Below are 15,268 nucleotides of genomic sequence, written 5' to 3'. Positions count from 1 at the left end.
TAAGGCGGTAAAAAAAAATGGAAATAAACGATGAATAAGTCTTCGCCTGCAATCTCCCAAATATTTTGTGAAATTTATGACGCACAACGCGACAAGAGCATTTATCACTCTTTCTCGAAAATCGCTAGAAGCAAGAAATCGAAGCAGCGCACCTTCTGAAAAAGCACTGAATGTCTGGAACACAAAATGAAGATCGATTGAGAATGTCGGAGGAAAAAACTAAGAAGAATAAGCTCTCTTCTTCAAACTATCTAAGATTTACCAACTTTCCCGAAAACTCTTCTTCTCCTTCAAAGAGATATTTAAGATTATTCTAGATACACTGAAGTGATTTTATATTGAGTGGATTTTCGTCATGTCGGAATTCTTTTCGTTATTGATAGCTGTGGTATGTCTGAGACATCTATTAATAATAATTTTCATGAATAGGTTATGGAAATTGATACACTGTAGAAGGAAATAAGATTAGATGAACTCGCTTAGCTACTCTAACAAAACGGAAGGGAAAAATCTTTCATCCTTTTGAATGGAATCGACTGCATTTTTTCAAATGATTTTAGTTTTCAAACTAGATTATTTCGGAATTATTAATTGTTTAAGTTCTTAAGGTCATTCCAAATTACTCTGGACCATTCTCGATTTTATTTTATCTTTTTATTTTATTTCTATAAGATTATGCTTTATTTATAGAATCGTTTTTACAAACAATAAACTCATTTCTGATTTAAAGTATTATTTTTAAATGTAATTTCTTATAACACAGAACCGAAATTATCCTTATTATATGATTTAGTAATAATAATCATAAAAATAGAACGAAAAAGGCCTTAATTTACATTATTTCACTTCTAAATAGAAATATAAAATTTAGAATTAGAAAACGATTAAAAAATTGCTCGATTTATACATAATCGTTTTCTCAAACAATTATATTTTATTTCACTTAAAAACATTTTTTTTAAATGGAACATTTTATAATATAAAATCGAAATATACCATATTATATGTTTTATTGGAGTAAATAACCACCAAGACAGAACGAAAAAGGTCTTGATTCGCATCATTTCATTTCTAAACAAAAGTTAGTTTAAATTTAAAATAAAAAAAAGATTAAAAAAATTCCTTTATTTACAAAATCGTTTTCTCAACCAGTTATGTTTATTCATTATTTTTAAACGTAACTTTTAATGATACGAAAGCGAAATTTTAATTATTACATAATTTATCAAAATAGATAATCGCATTATTGGGAAAATAAATTTATCTTCTTTGGAGTAGAAATTTATTGAATGCTGTCAACAGATTCAAGTACTTATGATTAAATATCTCCACTGAAGTTACGCAGTATTCACAAATTTTAAACGTCATTCATTAATTATCGATGCTGATCCACGTTCGTAAACCTTTTGTTGTGTTAATAATTTACTTGAAGTAGCAACTACTTTATCTCCTTGAACTAAAATGATATTAATCTCTCAGATTGTCAGTGCCTTTAATAGCTTTAAAATATATTGCTAAGCTAAGCGTAATATACTACTATATTAAAGTTTTGAAAACTATTTTATTCTTTCAAATGCTCTCTGTAAGCTTTACTTGTTTTAAGTAATAATATTTGATATCTCCAAAATCTACGTCTTTCGAACAATTCAAAATCTCTACCCAAATAGTAGTCAGAGTTGTGAAAGAAAAGAAAGTTAAATAACATAAAAAAGGGATAGTTTATTCGAAAGTTATATGTAAAGTTTCGCAAAATACAGTATCAATATTTAAAGAATTTTTGAGAAAAAATGATTAGGGGCCATCTTTTAAACTAATCCATTTTTATTATGAAAAAATCGTAGACAAAATCTGGCATCTATTTAAAAAAAAAAAGATATTTTATTCAGAAATTAGAAGTAAACTTTTTCAGATAAACAGTTTAAACGCTAATAAAGAAAGGATAAACCAAATAATTTGAAAATTTAGAAAGTCACTACTAAAGAGTATTGAACGACAACAAATTAAATTTTGTGAAAGAATTATGTTAAGTGTATTTCTTACGACGTTCGATTTGTGGAAAATTAGCGTTTGACCGGGGCTTTTCTTATTGACCCTGGTTAAGATTTCTTCACCTCTGTTTCAGTACATATTTTCAGTTGGAACAGAACAGTGTCCACTTTTAATACTTTGCCTTTAAAATTTTAGAATAAAATTTTAAATTTGGTACTTAACAGAGGTTTATATTATCCCTTTAAAAGCTTTTAAGTAATTTAATGTAATATTTTTGAAGAAAAAAAATTTAAATTATATTTCAAACGAGAAAAAAAAATTTAAATTCAAAAATTTTGAAACTTTACAAAAAATCAAATAATTACGGAGCTAAACTAAATTTCTAAAAAAATACATAATAATGTAAATTTTTAATGTATGTAAAATAATATGATTAAGATTTTTATTGCTTCTATTAAATTCAAACTCAAAATCCATGTTTGATTTCTGAAACAATGGCAGGAAAAAGGCTTATATAAACTTAATAAAAGGATAAACAGCAAAAGCGCTGGTGTAAAATTTTGCGAATAAAAAATTTATATTTTATTCCTAACTTCTCTATAAATTAATGCATGAACAATCACAGTGAAATCACAGCCTAAAGAGAAACGGTAAGCATTTCTTACGCTATTATATAAAATTATAATTTTAAATAGCTTGATATAATATTATATTATTAACTAGCTAAATACCCGGTCTTCGTACGGTTTTATTTTTTTTTTCAGTTAAAATCTCATTTTTATTTCAGTTAGTACCTATTACCAAAGAAAAGTAAGCACCATTGACGTTAATAACAGTTTGCCAATTTTTTACACTCTCATGAGCGAATTATTAACATTTCCTCATTAATTTTGCCTTTTATTACATAACTAGTTATTTTACTTCAATTAGTAACTATACCAAAACTAATTAACATTGGCATCAATAATTATATTACTATTTTTTTTACGTTTTCCCTCAATGAATCAAATCTATTTCTCCATTAATTTTGCTTTTTAGTACAAAACTTTTTTTAAGTCAATTGCCGTTGATTTTTTGTTATTTAGTTTTATAGAAACAGGTTTTAAAAGTAAAAAGTCTTAAACATAATTATAAACAAAATAAACTCGTGATTTCAGACAATATTAGATAACAGTTAGGTTTCGTAGACTACTTATGCAACCACGATCCCGTTAATTCAGATAACCTGATATAACGAATAAAAAGTAACAAAGTATTTCAGAACACACATTAAACGAATTTTTCGATTAGAGCTATAAGCTAGCAAACATAACTGATGTTATCTTTAAAATATGTGACAAAACTTAATCGTCTGCGATTTATTTTAAAACAATGGCTTCCGATAAGTCAATGAGAAAATTTCCTTTTTTGAAAAGGCTCTGCATTAAAAATACAATAGGTTATAATATTAATAATATAAGATATAGTATAAGATAGGTTATAATATAAGATATACCCACAATTCCTTTATGCGACACACAGAAATTCTTTATTTTATGTATAGCTTTATTAAATAAAAGTTTCCGCACTTTTTCAAACAATTACACAATGTCCACATTTTAAAATTCCTAAGTCTTAAACGAATAGAAAAAAAAACATATCATTTTAAAATTACATGCTATATTTTGCCAATTAATGCTCGCCAATTTTGCCAAGCTCAAATCATAGATTAATAGAAAAAACTTCTGAATTAGGAGACCACATCCATAACAAGCCTATCGTAATACAATCAGCATTTCTAAACTATGAATAAATAATAGTTTTCCCATTTCGTTCTCCATAAAATACATACTATCCACAATTGAGAATTCTAAAGCACTATTTTTAACGAAAAAAACAATTTTAACTGGAAAAAAAAAGCAACATTTCGTGATATCTAAAAAAGGGATCGTTTTATTTTACGTCAAAGGATATGACAACTTCAACACAATCGAACTTCAGCTTTCTACTTTTTATTGTAACTTATATATATAATTCTAGAAAACTTTATTCTAGAAAATAAAAGGATACATTGAGATAGCGTGAGAAAATCCGTAAGGGATTTTTCTCTAAGGGTTAAGGAAATATATTTCCTGTCGAATTGTGTTCAAAATTTAAAGAAGACATTATATTCTTTCCCTTCTTTGAAAATATGAACTATAAAAATCGATTCAAAAAAGCGGATTATAAATAAAGAAAAACTCAATATTTTATAGCATTCTTATCAAGTCCTTTTTGAGAATTTGAGTTTATTCTGTTTTTTTTCTTCTCAATACGATCATAAAAAACGACATATTCTCCTTCTCTATCGATGTATACGCTGACCAAGGTGCATATTTTAGAACATAATAGTGCTAGTGACGTAAGTTGAAATATCGTGCTTTTTTTGGAGTTGAAGATTCGATACACTAGAGGGTATGATATCCTATCTGTGCTTTTGAAAGTTTGTTTTCGAAAGCAAATAGCTTCATTTTTTATTCGTTAAAATTTATATTTTTCAAACAAATGGAACTGCATGCTTGAAAGAACTATACAAAATGTTAACGTGTATTAGCCAACAGTCTCATAGTCAAAAACAACTTTTTTTTTTGATATTGCAAAATAATGATGCAAAAATTAGAATATAAACGTTTCCATAATCTATAACAGCGGTTCCCAATTTTTTTCGGCTACGATACTCAAAGTAATCAAAAAAAATTTGGAGAAACCCCAACTTTGAAAATAAGTTTATTAAGGTAAATTTGAACGTTATAATCTATAAAAAAAAAACTATTTTTAAAATATCCAATTACTGAAACGAAAATTTTTCATCGTTTTATCAGTAATAATCTTAAACTAGACTTTTTCCGTCCCTTAAATTGACAGTCCTTGTTCTATATCTAGAAACTTGTTCTATATCTGGAAAAAAAAATTTGGCGTATATACATGAATTTATAAGATAAACTAAATTAGGGTTTACTCCGAGATAAAAATTGCTTTGAAAATGGTTATTAGAGAAACATATTTCTTTATTAAAGAATTATCTTATTTTGATTTGATAAGCGCGATGGGAAATACTAATGCAATATTTAATTAATGTGCTCGCTCTTTTCATAATTTTTTCAACATTCCTTTGAACAACTCCATTTTCATTTTATTGGCATTTTACTTGAAATAATTTCATAAAGGCAACCAAAAGAGTAAATAAATAATGATTGATAGGTTGTATCTAAATTTAAGCAGAGGTTTCCAAACTCAAGGAGCCCTAGGGTTCCGTGGAATATAATTCGGGAACTACTGATTTATCGTATTATTGTCTAAAAAATTAATTTTGTTTGATCGCCTGAAACAGATGGTGTGGTTAATAGATGCAGGTCTAGACGCAGTATGGTTATACTTTTCCAATTTATATTTTCTATCTTTTCCAGTCATACTTTTCCAGTATAATTAGTTACACTTTTTCCAATCATGATATTTTTACATAAATCTATTTCATTGTATTGTTTCCAAGTAAGTGAATTTAATTGTATTCTAATAAACGTCATTAAGGACTTTTTTCGATTATATCAGAAACTCGATTAATTCTGTATTTCTTTTCATTCCGTGTCGTTCTAAAGACGATATTTGCTTACAGAACAGAAAAAGATTTCTGACTTTTTAAAACTCTTTTACTTGTGTCATATATCACAGGAGAAGTGTAGTTTTTATGTAATGTTATTTAAATAGTAATCAGGACACGCTATATTTGGCGTTCTCGTCATTTGAATATTTTTTCTTGTAAGTTGCTAGCTAAAATATTTCATGCCACTATGAAATATTCAATCATCATTCTGAAGTTTAGGTTTATGCTAATGTTATTAAAGTTAATCTTCTCACGATAGTAGAAATAATCATGTCAACAGTAAAGCTAGACTTTTGCTGCTCTAAAATCATGTTTCATTCATATGAGCTCTTCACCAGTGTCCTTTGCAGCATTTTTATTTGCATCATGCTCTGATTTGATCCTCTTGACTACTGCGGTTATTCTAGCTTTGTTTTCACCTTTATTTTATCTTTCCTTTTTTTTATTAGCAATTATATGTTTGTTTTTCTTCTGAATCTTTTTTTGATTTTGAAGAAGAGCGACAGTTTTCGAACATATCGATTTTTTCCACCATTATATTTTTTGAAACAAATGAAACTTTCTCATTATTCAATGTAGGTGGGTGTTAAAAAAAATTTTTGATTTGTTACACTGCCAGTACTCTTGTAGAAAGTAAATACATGGCCTGTCTCAAATATCAACAGCGTAATCATTGACCTAAGCTTTTCTCCTAATGGCTATTAATTAAATAGCCACAATGGCAAGATTAAAAGGAACCTTACATTAACGCTAATTAACAATATCAAATTACTAATTACTGAACTGAATGCTGCATTTTTGAATACTTCTAATCCGTTTCCATCCTTCAATTTCAATAAGGAATTTCATGAGATATGTAAGCAAATCATTTACTTTATATTTTCCCAACGTTCTTATCCTTTACTTATTCTTTCTTTTATCCTTACCTTCTTCCGTTCTCTTTTCTTACTCTAATTTCTTCTGTAAGACAATTCTGTCCTATTTGATGCTTTTTTTCCGTCCGAGCAGTCATTTAGCCATTTTTACCGTTTACTTTTGGGATTAACATTTACTCAATCACTTTAGAGTTAATCACTATAAAAGGGGCAGTATCCAATTTAACCCATTTATCGCCGCTGTAAAAGTTATTAAATTAAATCATAATCAACTTAAAAGCGCACTTAACTAACAATAACTATGAACACTTAACATTATTTTTATATTTATAATTGATAATAACTCAATCATCTGAGTTTTTTACCACTAAATAAAATAGTATTTGGTTCCATCAAATACTGATGTCTTAAGAGCAATTAAATTAGAAGTAACTTTAAATTGTTAAACAGTGAGGGCATGAATATATTATTCTTTTAATAAACTGACCGAAAATGTGTTGCTCATTTTTGACAAGAATTCCAAAAAAAAAACAAAGCTGCAATTACAGAATACTCTGTATAACCACTTAGCTGAGAACAAAGTTAAATTAAGCAACTGTGCTGCTTCAAATCAAAGTTGCTCTATTATAGCGCAATTACAAGTGACAAAATACTCGTTTAAAAAAATTCATTGAAAAGATTAAAACGGAACATTTAAACTGTGAAAACGAATTTATATTGAAGAATTCAATTTTATTAATATAAAACTTTATAACTATGAATACTTTAAATCCTACTTTTTACTACTTTTGTAATAGTTAAGCAAGCTAATAAGAATAAATTCTTTTATGTTTAATTCATCAGTCACTAACTTATTTGATCAAATAAAAGAATCCAAGCATCTCTAGTATTCAAACAAATTTTTAAGAAATGATTCAAAAGGCAAAAAGTTTAAACAAAACCTTTTGTGGAATTAATGTTATTCAAATAAAATTTTATTAAATGCATACTTAAAATTTCCTTTAATAAAAGTATTTCTTCGTAATAGTTTAACAAACTATTGGTGGTATATTTTTATTAGTCAAACTAACACTTAACTGGTCAAACTTACTTAATCATATAAAAAAAATACAAATGCCATTATTATTAAAGACAACAAACAAAAGTTTTTCTTCTATAATATGAATGACAAACAAAAGACGAGCAGTCTTTTTCTTTCAAGTTGGTTGAACCATCTTAGCAAACAAAAATAGAAATTTTCTAAGGGTCCTTTTATTTCCTTTTCCTTTCGTTACATAACAAAGAACTTGGGTGACAATCGGCCTTTTCTCTACAATTCCTCTTTTATTTTGCCCACGTTGCCAAAGTCAAGAAACAAACTTTCTTATTTCATCAAAAAGCAAAATTCAGAACATGAAAAATTATTAGGGCTTCCTAAAACATACGGGTGGATAAATTTTCTTGGAAAATTAAATCGTTTTCTGGAGCGGAAGCAATCGCACCCAAAGGTTAAAATGAATGTTAGGCGATTCAATTAAATTCTCGTCTGCGAAATAAGAATTTTGTTTAATATTTTATAAAAGTCAGTGGCAACAGCTATGCATCGAACAAGCAAGATTAAATTGTTCCACAAGTCTTGATTTTATTATTGTAGCAACTGACTCGTTAAAGTTTGAAGAGATAAGTTTTGTTTTTAACACTCCATATTACATCCCATTTTTCGAAAAATAATTTAAGCAAAACCACATTTTTTAAACAATGAAATTTTTAGAAAGAAAGTTGCAAAGTTTTACTTCATTCTATTCTCTTCAAAATAAAAACGGAAGGGAGTATATTAATGAGTAGAAAATGGTAGAAATCTTTTTTAATTTCTAATAGGTTGATGAATAGAAAGGTTTTTTTCTTATAACTGCAGATTGCTACAGGTTTTAAGGAGAACTTTTTTAACTGTACAAACTTTAATTTGTTGACTAAATAGGAAAAAAAGATTAGTTTCATTATAAATTAAATGCTAAATTTTTACTAAGTGTGAAAATTTGTTTAAAATGCACGTTCCATCGTTTTTATTTTAGAATCTTAAGAAAGACATTTCTATCTTTAGTTGCTATATGTTTCTTCTTCTTGATAGCCCTGATCTTATTGCATATATTTTCAGTATCAATTAACAAACAAAAATAATTAAATTTTAACATGGATTAAGGGTTATTTTTACATAATTTCAAATGAAATTATTTTTTTTTCTATGAAAATATCTTTGTTTCTGATTTTTGAGAAAGATAAAACATTTTGTATCTTGTTGCGTATATAGATATTGAATGAGCTAATATTAACACAAATAGATTATGAATGAACTTATATTAACGCAAATGAATTATGAATGAGACAAACGCATCATTCCATATAGATCTACTTATTATGTACCCTTGTTACGGAATCTTGAGAAAGATCCATGACATTTTCATCGTTAATTGGTATATATTTCTTTTTCTTAATAGTCTTAATCTTTCTGCATATACTTTCAATATGAATTAATAAATAATACTAACAAAAGTTTATACTAAATTTTATTGAGCTTACATTAATAGTTCCATCTCAATAAAAAAAACTCTCTTTTCATGCGAATAACCATTGTTTTAGTACCTAAATAAAAAAAATTACATAATAAGTTGGGAGGCATTTTCTTTTCTTAATCGAGCAAATCTTCTTGCATAGATTTTCAGTTTCCACTGTTAAATAAATACTGTTAAGTTTTATATAATATATGAATGATTCAAACTGCATCCTTCCCAGTACAATTTTTCTTTTCATGTGAATAACATTTATTTTAGAATCATTCATCAACTAGCAGAAAACATTTCCATCAGTAATTAAAATAGATTTAGTATTAATTTTGAAAATCTTAGCTCTCATATTTTCAGTTTCAGTTACTAATTATATTTTATGGTCTTAAATAAATAATGGAATCACGAAAGTTTAAGTATTATTCCTAGCACCATTTTGTGTGAGTATATATTCTCTGAAATCTTGTGGGGAGGGAGAAATGTTTGTTATGCATCATTATTGTTTTTATTGTTTTAATTAAGAATCAAAAATTCTAACCAACAATTCAAACTCGATCGTTTTCAATACTAATTCAGGTGAATATCTCAAATAAAGCGGATCCAAACTGATTGACATGGTCCCAAAAGTTAGAGTTGCAGCAAGAAAAAAACGATGCTAAGGCCTAAACTTACCGAGGCTGAAAAAGCCAAAGCCAAAGAACGTAGACGGAAATACCTTAAGCGTTACACACAAACGGAAAAACGAAAGGATTCCGTTCGCAAACGCAAGCATAAAGCCCGTCCCTCACGAAAGTACCTAAGTGGTTGAGAAAATTGAACCCTGCCGATGAGCGAATGGTAACTCTCCGAACCTCTTTCATGCAAATACGAGAACTGAGTGTTGATCACCAGTTAGGGATAAAAGGATCCATTGTCAACGTACCCAATAACTTGCACAATACCGCATAGACTGTCTTCCACGCAATATAAATGATTCATTCACTATTCATGTAAAATTTAAAAAAGCCTAGCTTTCAAATCATATTTCATGTATGAACTTGTGAATCCGAAACGGGTGTATGATGCAGCTTACAATCTCCATCAAACACCATTGTACCATTCCGAAAATGTCAATATTGATCTCGATTGGCTGTTCAGTGTCTATTCAGTCATCAAAAGAATTTACACAGAATGTGTCTGAGCTGCATTTAAATATGTCCGCGAAATTGTGTACCGAGCAGTTCAGGATTAACAGTTAAAGATGTCCAAGATTAAAACACAATAAAGCTTCTTTTCCAAAAAAAAATTAGATAACAACCATTTTGCCAATGGGTAACCAGTGATCGTCGTAAGAAGATCACAATTTTCTTCATTTTGTAGTGAATCGTATTTCTCTCTGTTTTGAGATTCTTTATTTCAGATTTATTTTCTCTTACTAACAATTCAAATCTTGAAACAAAAAAAGCTCAGTTGATAAGCAAAGATAATAATATTTATTATAGATTATGATTGATTCTATAGTAATGTGCTATTATTTCTGTGATTATTCTTCCTGTGTGCGATTTTTAAATTTTTAGTTAAGATATATTAATTCTTCTTTATTGTACAAACCTTGCTACACGCATTTTTGATTTCATTAGAATAAAGTTTTGTTTGAATCATGATTGACTGCCTATGAATGCATCTTTCCCAGTGAAACCATTCTTTTTGTGTGAGATAATCTTTGTTTTGGATTCTTGAGCAGGTGAAAGAGGACTGGAAATACGTGGCAATGGTTCTGGACCGACTTTTCCTGTGGATCTTCTCGGTGGCCGTTCTGGTCGGCACATGTGGAATCATCCTACATGCCCCAACGCTGTATGACACACGCGAGCCTATCGATATGATAATGTCAGAGGTCGCCATAGCCACATTTCACCACCATAGAGGCCTCACGTGACTTCTATAACTTGTGGTGCCAGAATAGTCCTTTCTTGCAGTCATCGTCGCCAACCACTACTCAAGACAACGTCGTCCAGACTGATATATCTATATATATTCAGACTACCGGGATCATATTGCTTGCTTTGCCTAGTTGGGTGATAAATTCTTCGTCATGATTTAGCCATTTTGTTTTTTTAAAGCTTGTTTCTTAGTTTAATCCTAGTATTCTTAAAAACAAAACTATATAACTATCAGTAATGAAGAAATATAAGAGATAAATACTGATTTATAGGAAAAATACGTATATTTTAATATTGATCTAACATATTGGTCATAAGAGCTCTGTATAAATGTGTTACAATACAATACATGTCTGTATGTAATTCTTTTTTTCACCTAAATGCAAAACATATATGCATAGCTATATTATTTTTGCTTGTGACTTACTCGTTTTAAAGCTTAACGTACAATGTCAAATATTTATTTCTTCTAGATCTTTCATTTCTTCAGTTTATTTCTAAATATTCTTGTACGCCTCTCTATCAAATTCTAATATTCATTTGCTGTTCTTTAAGCTCACGCAATTTTAGCTAATACGCAAACAGAAACTTTTAAAAAGTCATTTAACTAACTTTCAATATTTTTTTTCAATGTATTTTACAAAACAGTTTACCATTTATTATGTTCAAAAAATTATAAAAAATTATTAATACCTTCAAAACAAAAGTTCCTATAAATATGCCGCCAAGTAATTTTAACATCTTATACTAAACCAATTTCGCAAAAGTGTCTTGTTATTCTCAAAAAATTTCAAAAGAAACTGACGCACAAAAAAAAACTACTTTAGCATAATTCAGTTACAAATTAATTTACGAGAGAGAAGACTCTTTATAATAAATATCACCATCAATTTTCAATGTTCTCAAAATGTTATCAAATCATAAGCAATTTTTGAAGTTTGAAACAAGTATTAATATTGACAAAAAACAAAAATTTCATACGAATTTTATATTTGACGGCAGATGGTTGGAAAATGGAATCCGCCCAAAAACTTAATTATCTACTTTTTATAGGGAAATGAATTTAGATTAGATAAAAGAAAATCGAGCATCGTAATTTTAATGTTGAGTTCAATTCTTTCTTTCAACTAGATAAAAACTCTCTTGAGAAAATTATGCGAGATTATTATTTTAAAGTAGCATTTATTAATGTATAATCAATAAATATTTACGTCTGAAGATCAAAGGAAAAAGTCACAATTCTTTTTGAAGTCGTTTGCGTTTGCTTTTGACTCTACGTTAGTTTTATTCCCTTAATGAAAGGAATACTATCTAAAAATTAATTTCTAAATTGTTCTAAGTTCTTTTTAATTTCACGAAAACATTTTATGAGAAGCAATTAAGTATTCCAGTAATATTTTCCAGTAATATATTCCAGTAATATTTATTTATATTGTAATTTTTAAAGGCCAAAATTTTTCTTATATTGGCAGACGATATCTGTATCAATTAAATTATTCAAACTAAAAACAAAATGGCTGATTCATTGCATATCTTTTCGTTTTTCTTTATTTTTGTAGTTATAAACCACAAGAGAAAAAGACAAATATTTTTTATTTAATAGTTAATAATTTTTAAAAAAAAAGTATGGTGTTCCTCACTTATAGAAACTACAGCATAAGATGCATAAAATTAAATTCGGTTATTCAATTAAGTTCTCCATCATGAAAAATACTATTTATTTGCCAAATAGTAAATCAAATCCTTATCATTGATAAAAATTAACAAAGTCACCTTCTACCCTTTCAGTTTTCAAATGGAAACTCTATGCAGTTCACGCTTTTCGCATTACATTTCAAATTAAAAAGGCAATTATTGGCCAAAAATGGAAAACTTGTGTCACAACGGGTGACGAATATTCGTTAGAAGTAATTATTTGAAAAAAAATAAACATGTAACAAGAAATGAGTGAGGATTTATTTGAATTAAATAAAAGGATAGAAAATATTTTTAATCGTTTAAAAACAGAATATCTTTAAAGTCAGTCAATTTAAAAAATATGTCAGAATACTTTTTCATGCTGTTTCTTAAGCCTAGAGCATATGAAAATGAATCATATTGAAATTTTAAATGGTTAAAACTACATAAAATATGTTATATATTATAAATAAACTATGTTTTTTCTTATCCCACTTGATAGAAAGTAACATCTAGTCCATAAGCCCGTGCAGTTTTAAATTTATAATAACTTCACTTCACTGGCTGGAGAACTGTTTGTTCTTCTGGCAAACGATGCTGGTCAAGAAATGAGCAGGAGTGCCTTGAGTTACATTGCATTTTGTCAGGGAAGAAACACCTTAAATTCTGACACTTTTTCAAGAAAACAATTAAGGTTTTTAAAGCAGTAAAACTATATTTTGATAGTAATTCGAAGCCTAATTTAATGAAAAATAACCTCTATAGAGTGTTTTATTCCTACTTAACTGTCATATTGAATATGTATTGCCGAATTACTCTGCATCACACACTTAATACGAAAGATCTTTAAGATGGAAAATGCTGGTCAAATATCAATTATTTACTATGGTTAAACTTGTCAAAATAAATTTTAAAGTTCTTCTTTTTAAAAGAAGAAAAATTATTTTTTGAAATGAATAATCATTAAACTAAAACTTTATTGTCATCACACTGAAATGACTTTTACCTGTGATAATGTTGGATCAAACGGAGTTTTTGTGGATCAAATTAAAAAAAATAATGTTTTAGTTACCTAATGTGATCAACTGACTTGCACCATCAATACTAAAACAAAAATGAGGAAACTTTCTAATCCAAACTATTTGCTGCGAAATATTTATTTAATATTTTATTTAGAAGAGGAGAAAATATAAAAATATAGTGAAATAGAATTTAGAAATTCGATTTGATCATGTTATTTAAAAATGAAAATATGATAGAAATTTTGTGTGTTTAAACCATTTTAGATTTTATCATTTTTCAAAAATATCATAGTTAACTTTTAAGTTCAAATAATATAAAAATTCTTTTTAATAAAAAGCTTGATTTTATTTTTATAACCAATAATTCATGACTTTAAGTTTGCTCAACCTCGAACACCATCTTAGTTAAAATCGAGCACAGTAATGATATTCGAATTTTTTTTTAAAGTGATAAGGCACTAAAAAACATAATGAAAATACCTTAATTGAATTCTGCTTTACACTTTCTCTAATTGACACTGAAACTTAGAAAAAGTTTTCAATCTACTAGGTATTTAAGAATATTTTTTCTCTTGTGGTTGAAGTACAACAACTTTTCAACTACGCCAAAAAAATATCAGAATCGTGTGAAATAAGAAGGAAAGAAGGTATGTTTTTCTCGTTTTGAAACGACTGAAGATTTGCTTCCTTAATAGACATACTTCCATTCCATGAAAAATGCAATAGGCGATGAATGGCGAGCTTATTATCTCTGAACCAATCTACTCTTACATTCTATCGCCAATAGAAAGAAGCACTTAAGGATTTACCATGAATAATTCATCACTCTTATTGTTACCAGATTTGTGCAAATACTTTCTTTTTTTATCGTTTGGCATAGTTGAAGAGTTGATCTACGAAACGAGAATCATTAGTTTGTATTTTATGTATTTTTTCTCTCATTTTGCAACAATGTTAAGCTTATAGAACCAAGGGTCCAAGGATATATTTTTGCAAGCTGTTGAAATGCTCTTTGGAACACTAATGCGTCGTATTAAAACCATTACAGATTCCACTCGATGAATTATGCCTACCACCATGCTAATGGCTCAACCGTTTGATGTTATTCCTTATAACTACATTTTGCCTCATTATCTGCTATTATTTGTTGATAATTTACAGGTTGTTATTAAAAAAAGTTCATAATATCAAAAAGATTTTTTTTGTCTAACTAATAAAATTTAAGAAAGTTAGAAGAAAATGTTAGAAATAACATGTACCAGAAAAAGTATTATTTAAGATTATTTAAATAATACATACCCTTAATCGAATTTTCAATACTTATGTAACACATAAATAATGTTTATTTCTCATTTTATGGCTAAATATGTTATATATGCTTACCTATGCAAAATTACTTTGCCACTGCTTCCAAACTTGTGCCATATTGCATTCTGTATTGCACAAAAATATTCTTTAAAATGTTATAGTCATGTAAAAAATGTTAATTGATCATTAATTTCTAAACAGTTGAAGCATTTATTCATTATTTATGCTTATTAAGATCATATAGCAATTACACTAAAATAAGGAATTTAACTAACAGAAATGAATAGCCATTGCTTTAACAAATCAGAAACAATGT

The 15,268-nt window shown here is 27.8% G+C and overlaps 1 protein-coding gene across 2 annotated transcripts in view; it reads left to right on the top strand.

Moving 5' to 3' along the window:
- The window catches only part of LOC107439347 (acetylcholine receptor subunit alpha-like), a 222,399-nt gene extending 208,599 nt beyond the window's left edge, over positions 1 to 13,800 (top strand). Inside the window, exon 9 of one of the 2 annotated variants that reach the window (XM_016051913.5) lies at positions 10,744 to 13,800. In XM_016051913.5, coding sequence (XP_015907399.2) covers positions 10,744 to 10,941 — 198 coding nt within the window. In that variant the 3' untranslated portion in view covers positions 10,942 to 13,800. The remainder of the gene's footprint in view (positions 1 to 10,743) is intronic. The other variant, XM_043046031.3, reaches the window with a different exon arrangement.
- Positions 13,801 to 15,268: the final 1,468 nt, after the last annotated feature.

The sequence above is a fragment of the Parasteatoda tepidariorum genome, chromosome 9, assembly GCF_982258835.1.
Source record: "Parasteatoda tepidariorum strain Cologne lab strain chromosome 9, Ptep-v5.0, whole genome shotgun sequence".
NCBI classification, from domain to species: Eukaryota; Metazoa; Arthropoda; class Arachnida; order Araneae; family Theridiidae; genus Parasteatoda; species Parasteatoda tepidariorum.
The sequence above is the reverse complement of the archived record's forward strand: the minus strand, read 5'-3'. Positions and strand labels throughout refer to the sequence as shown.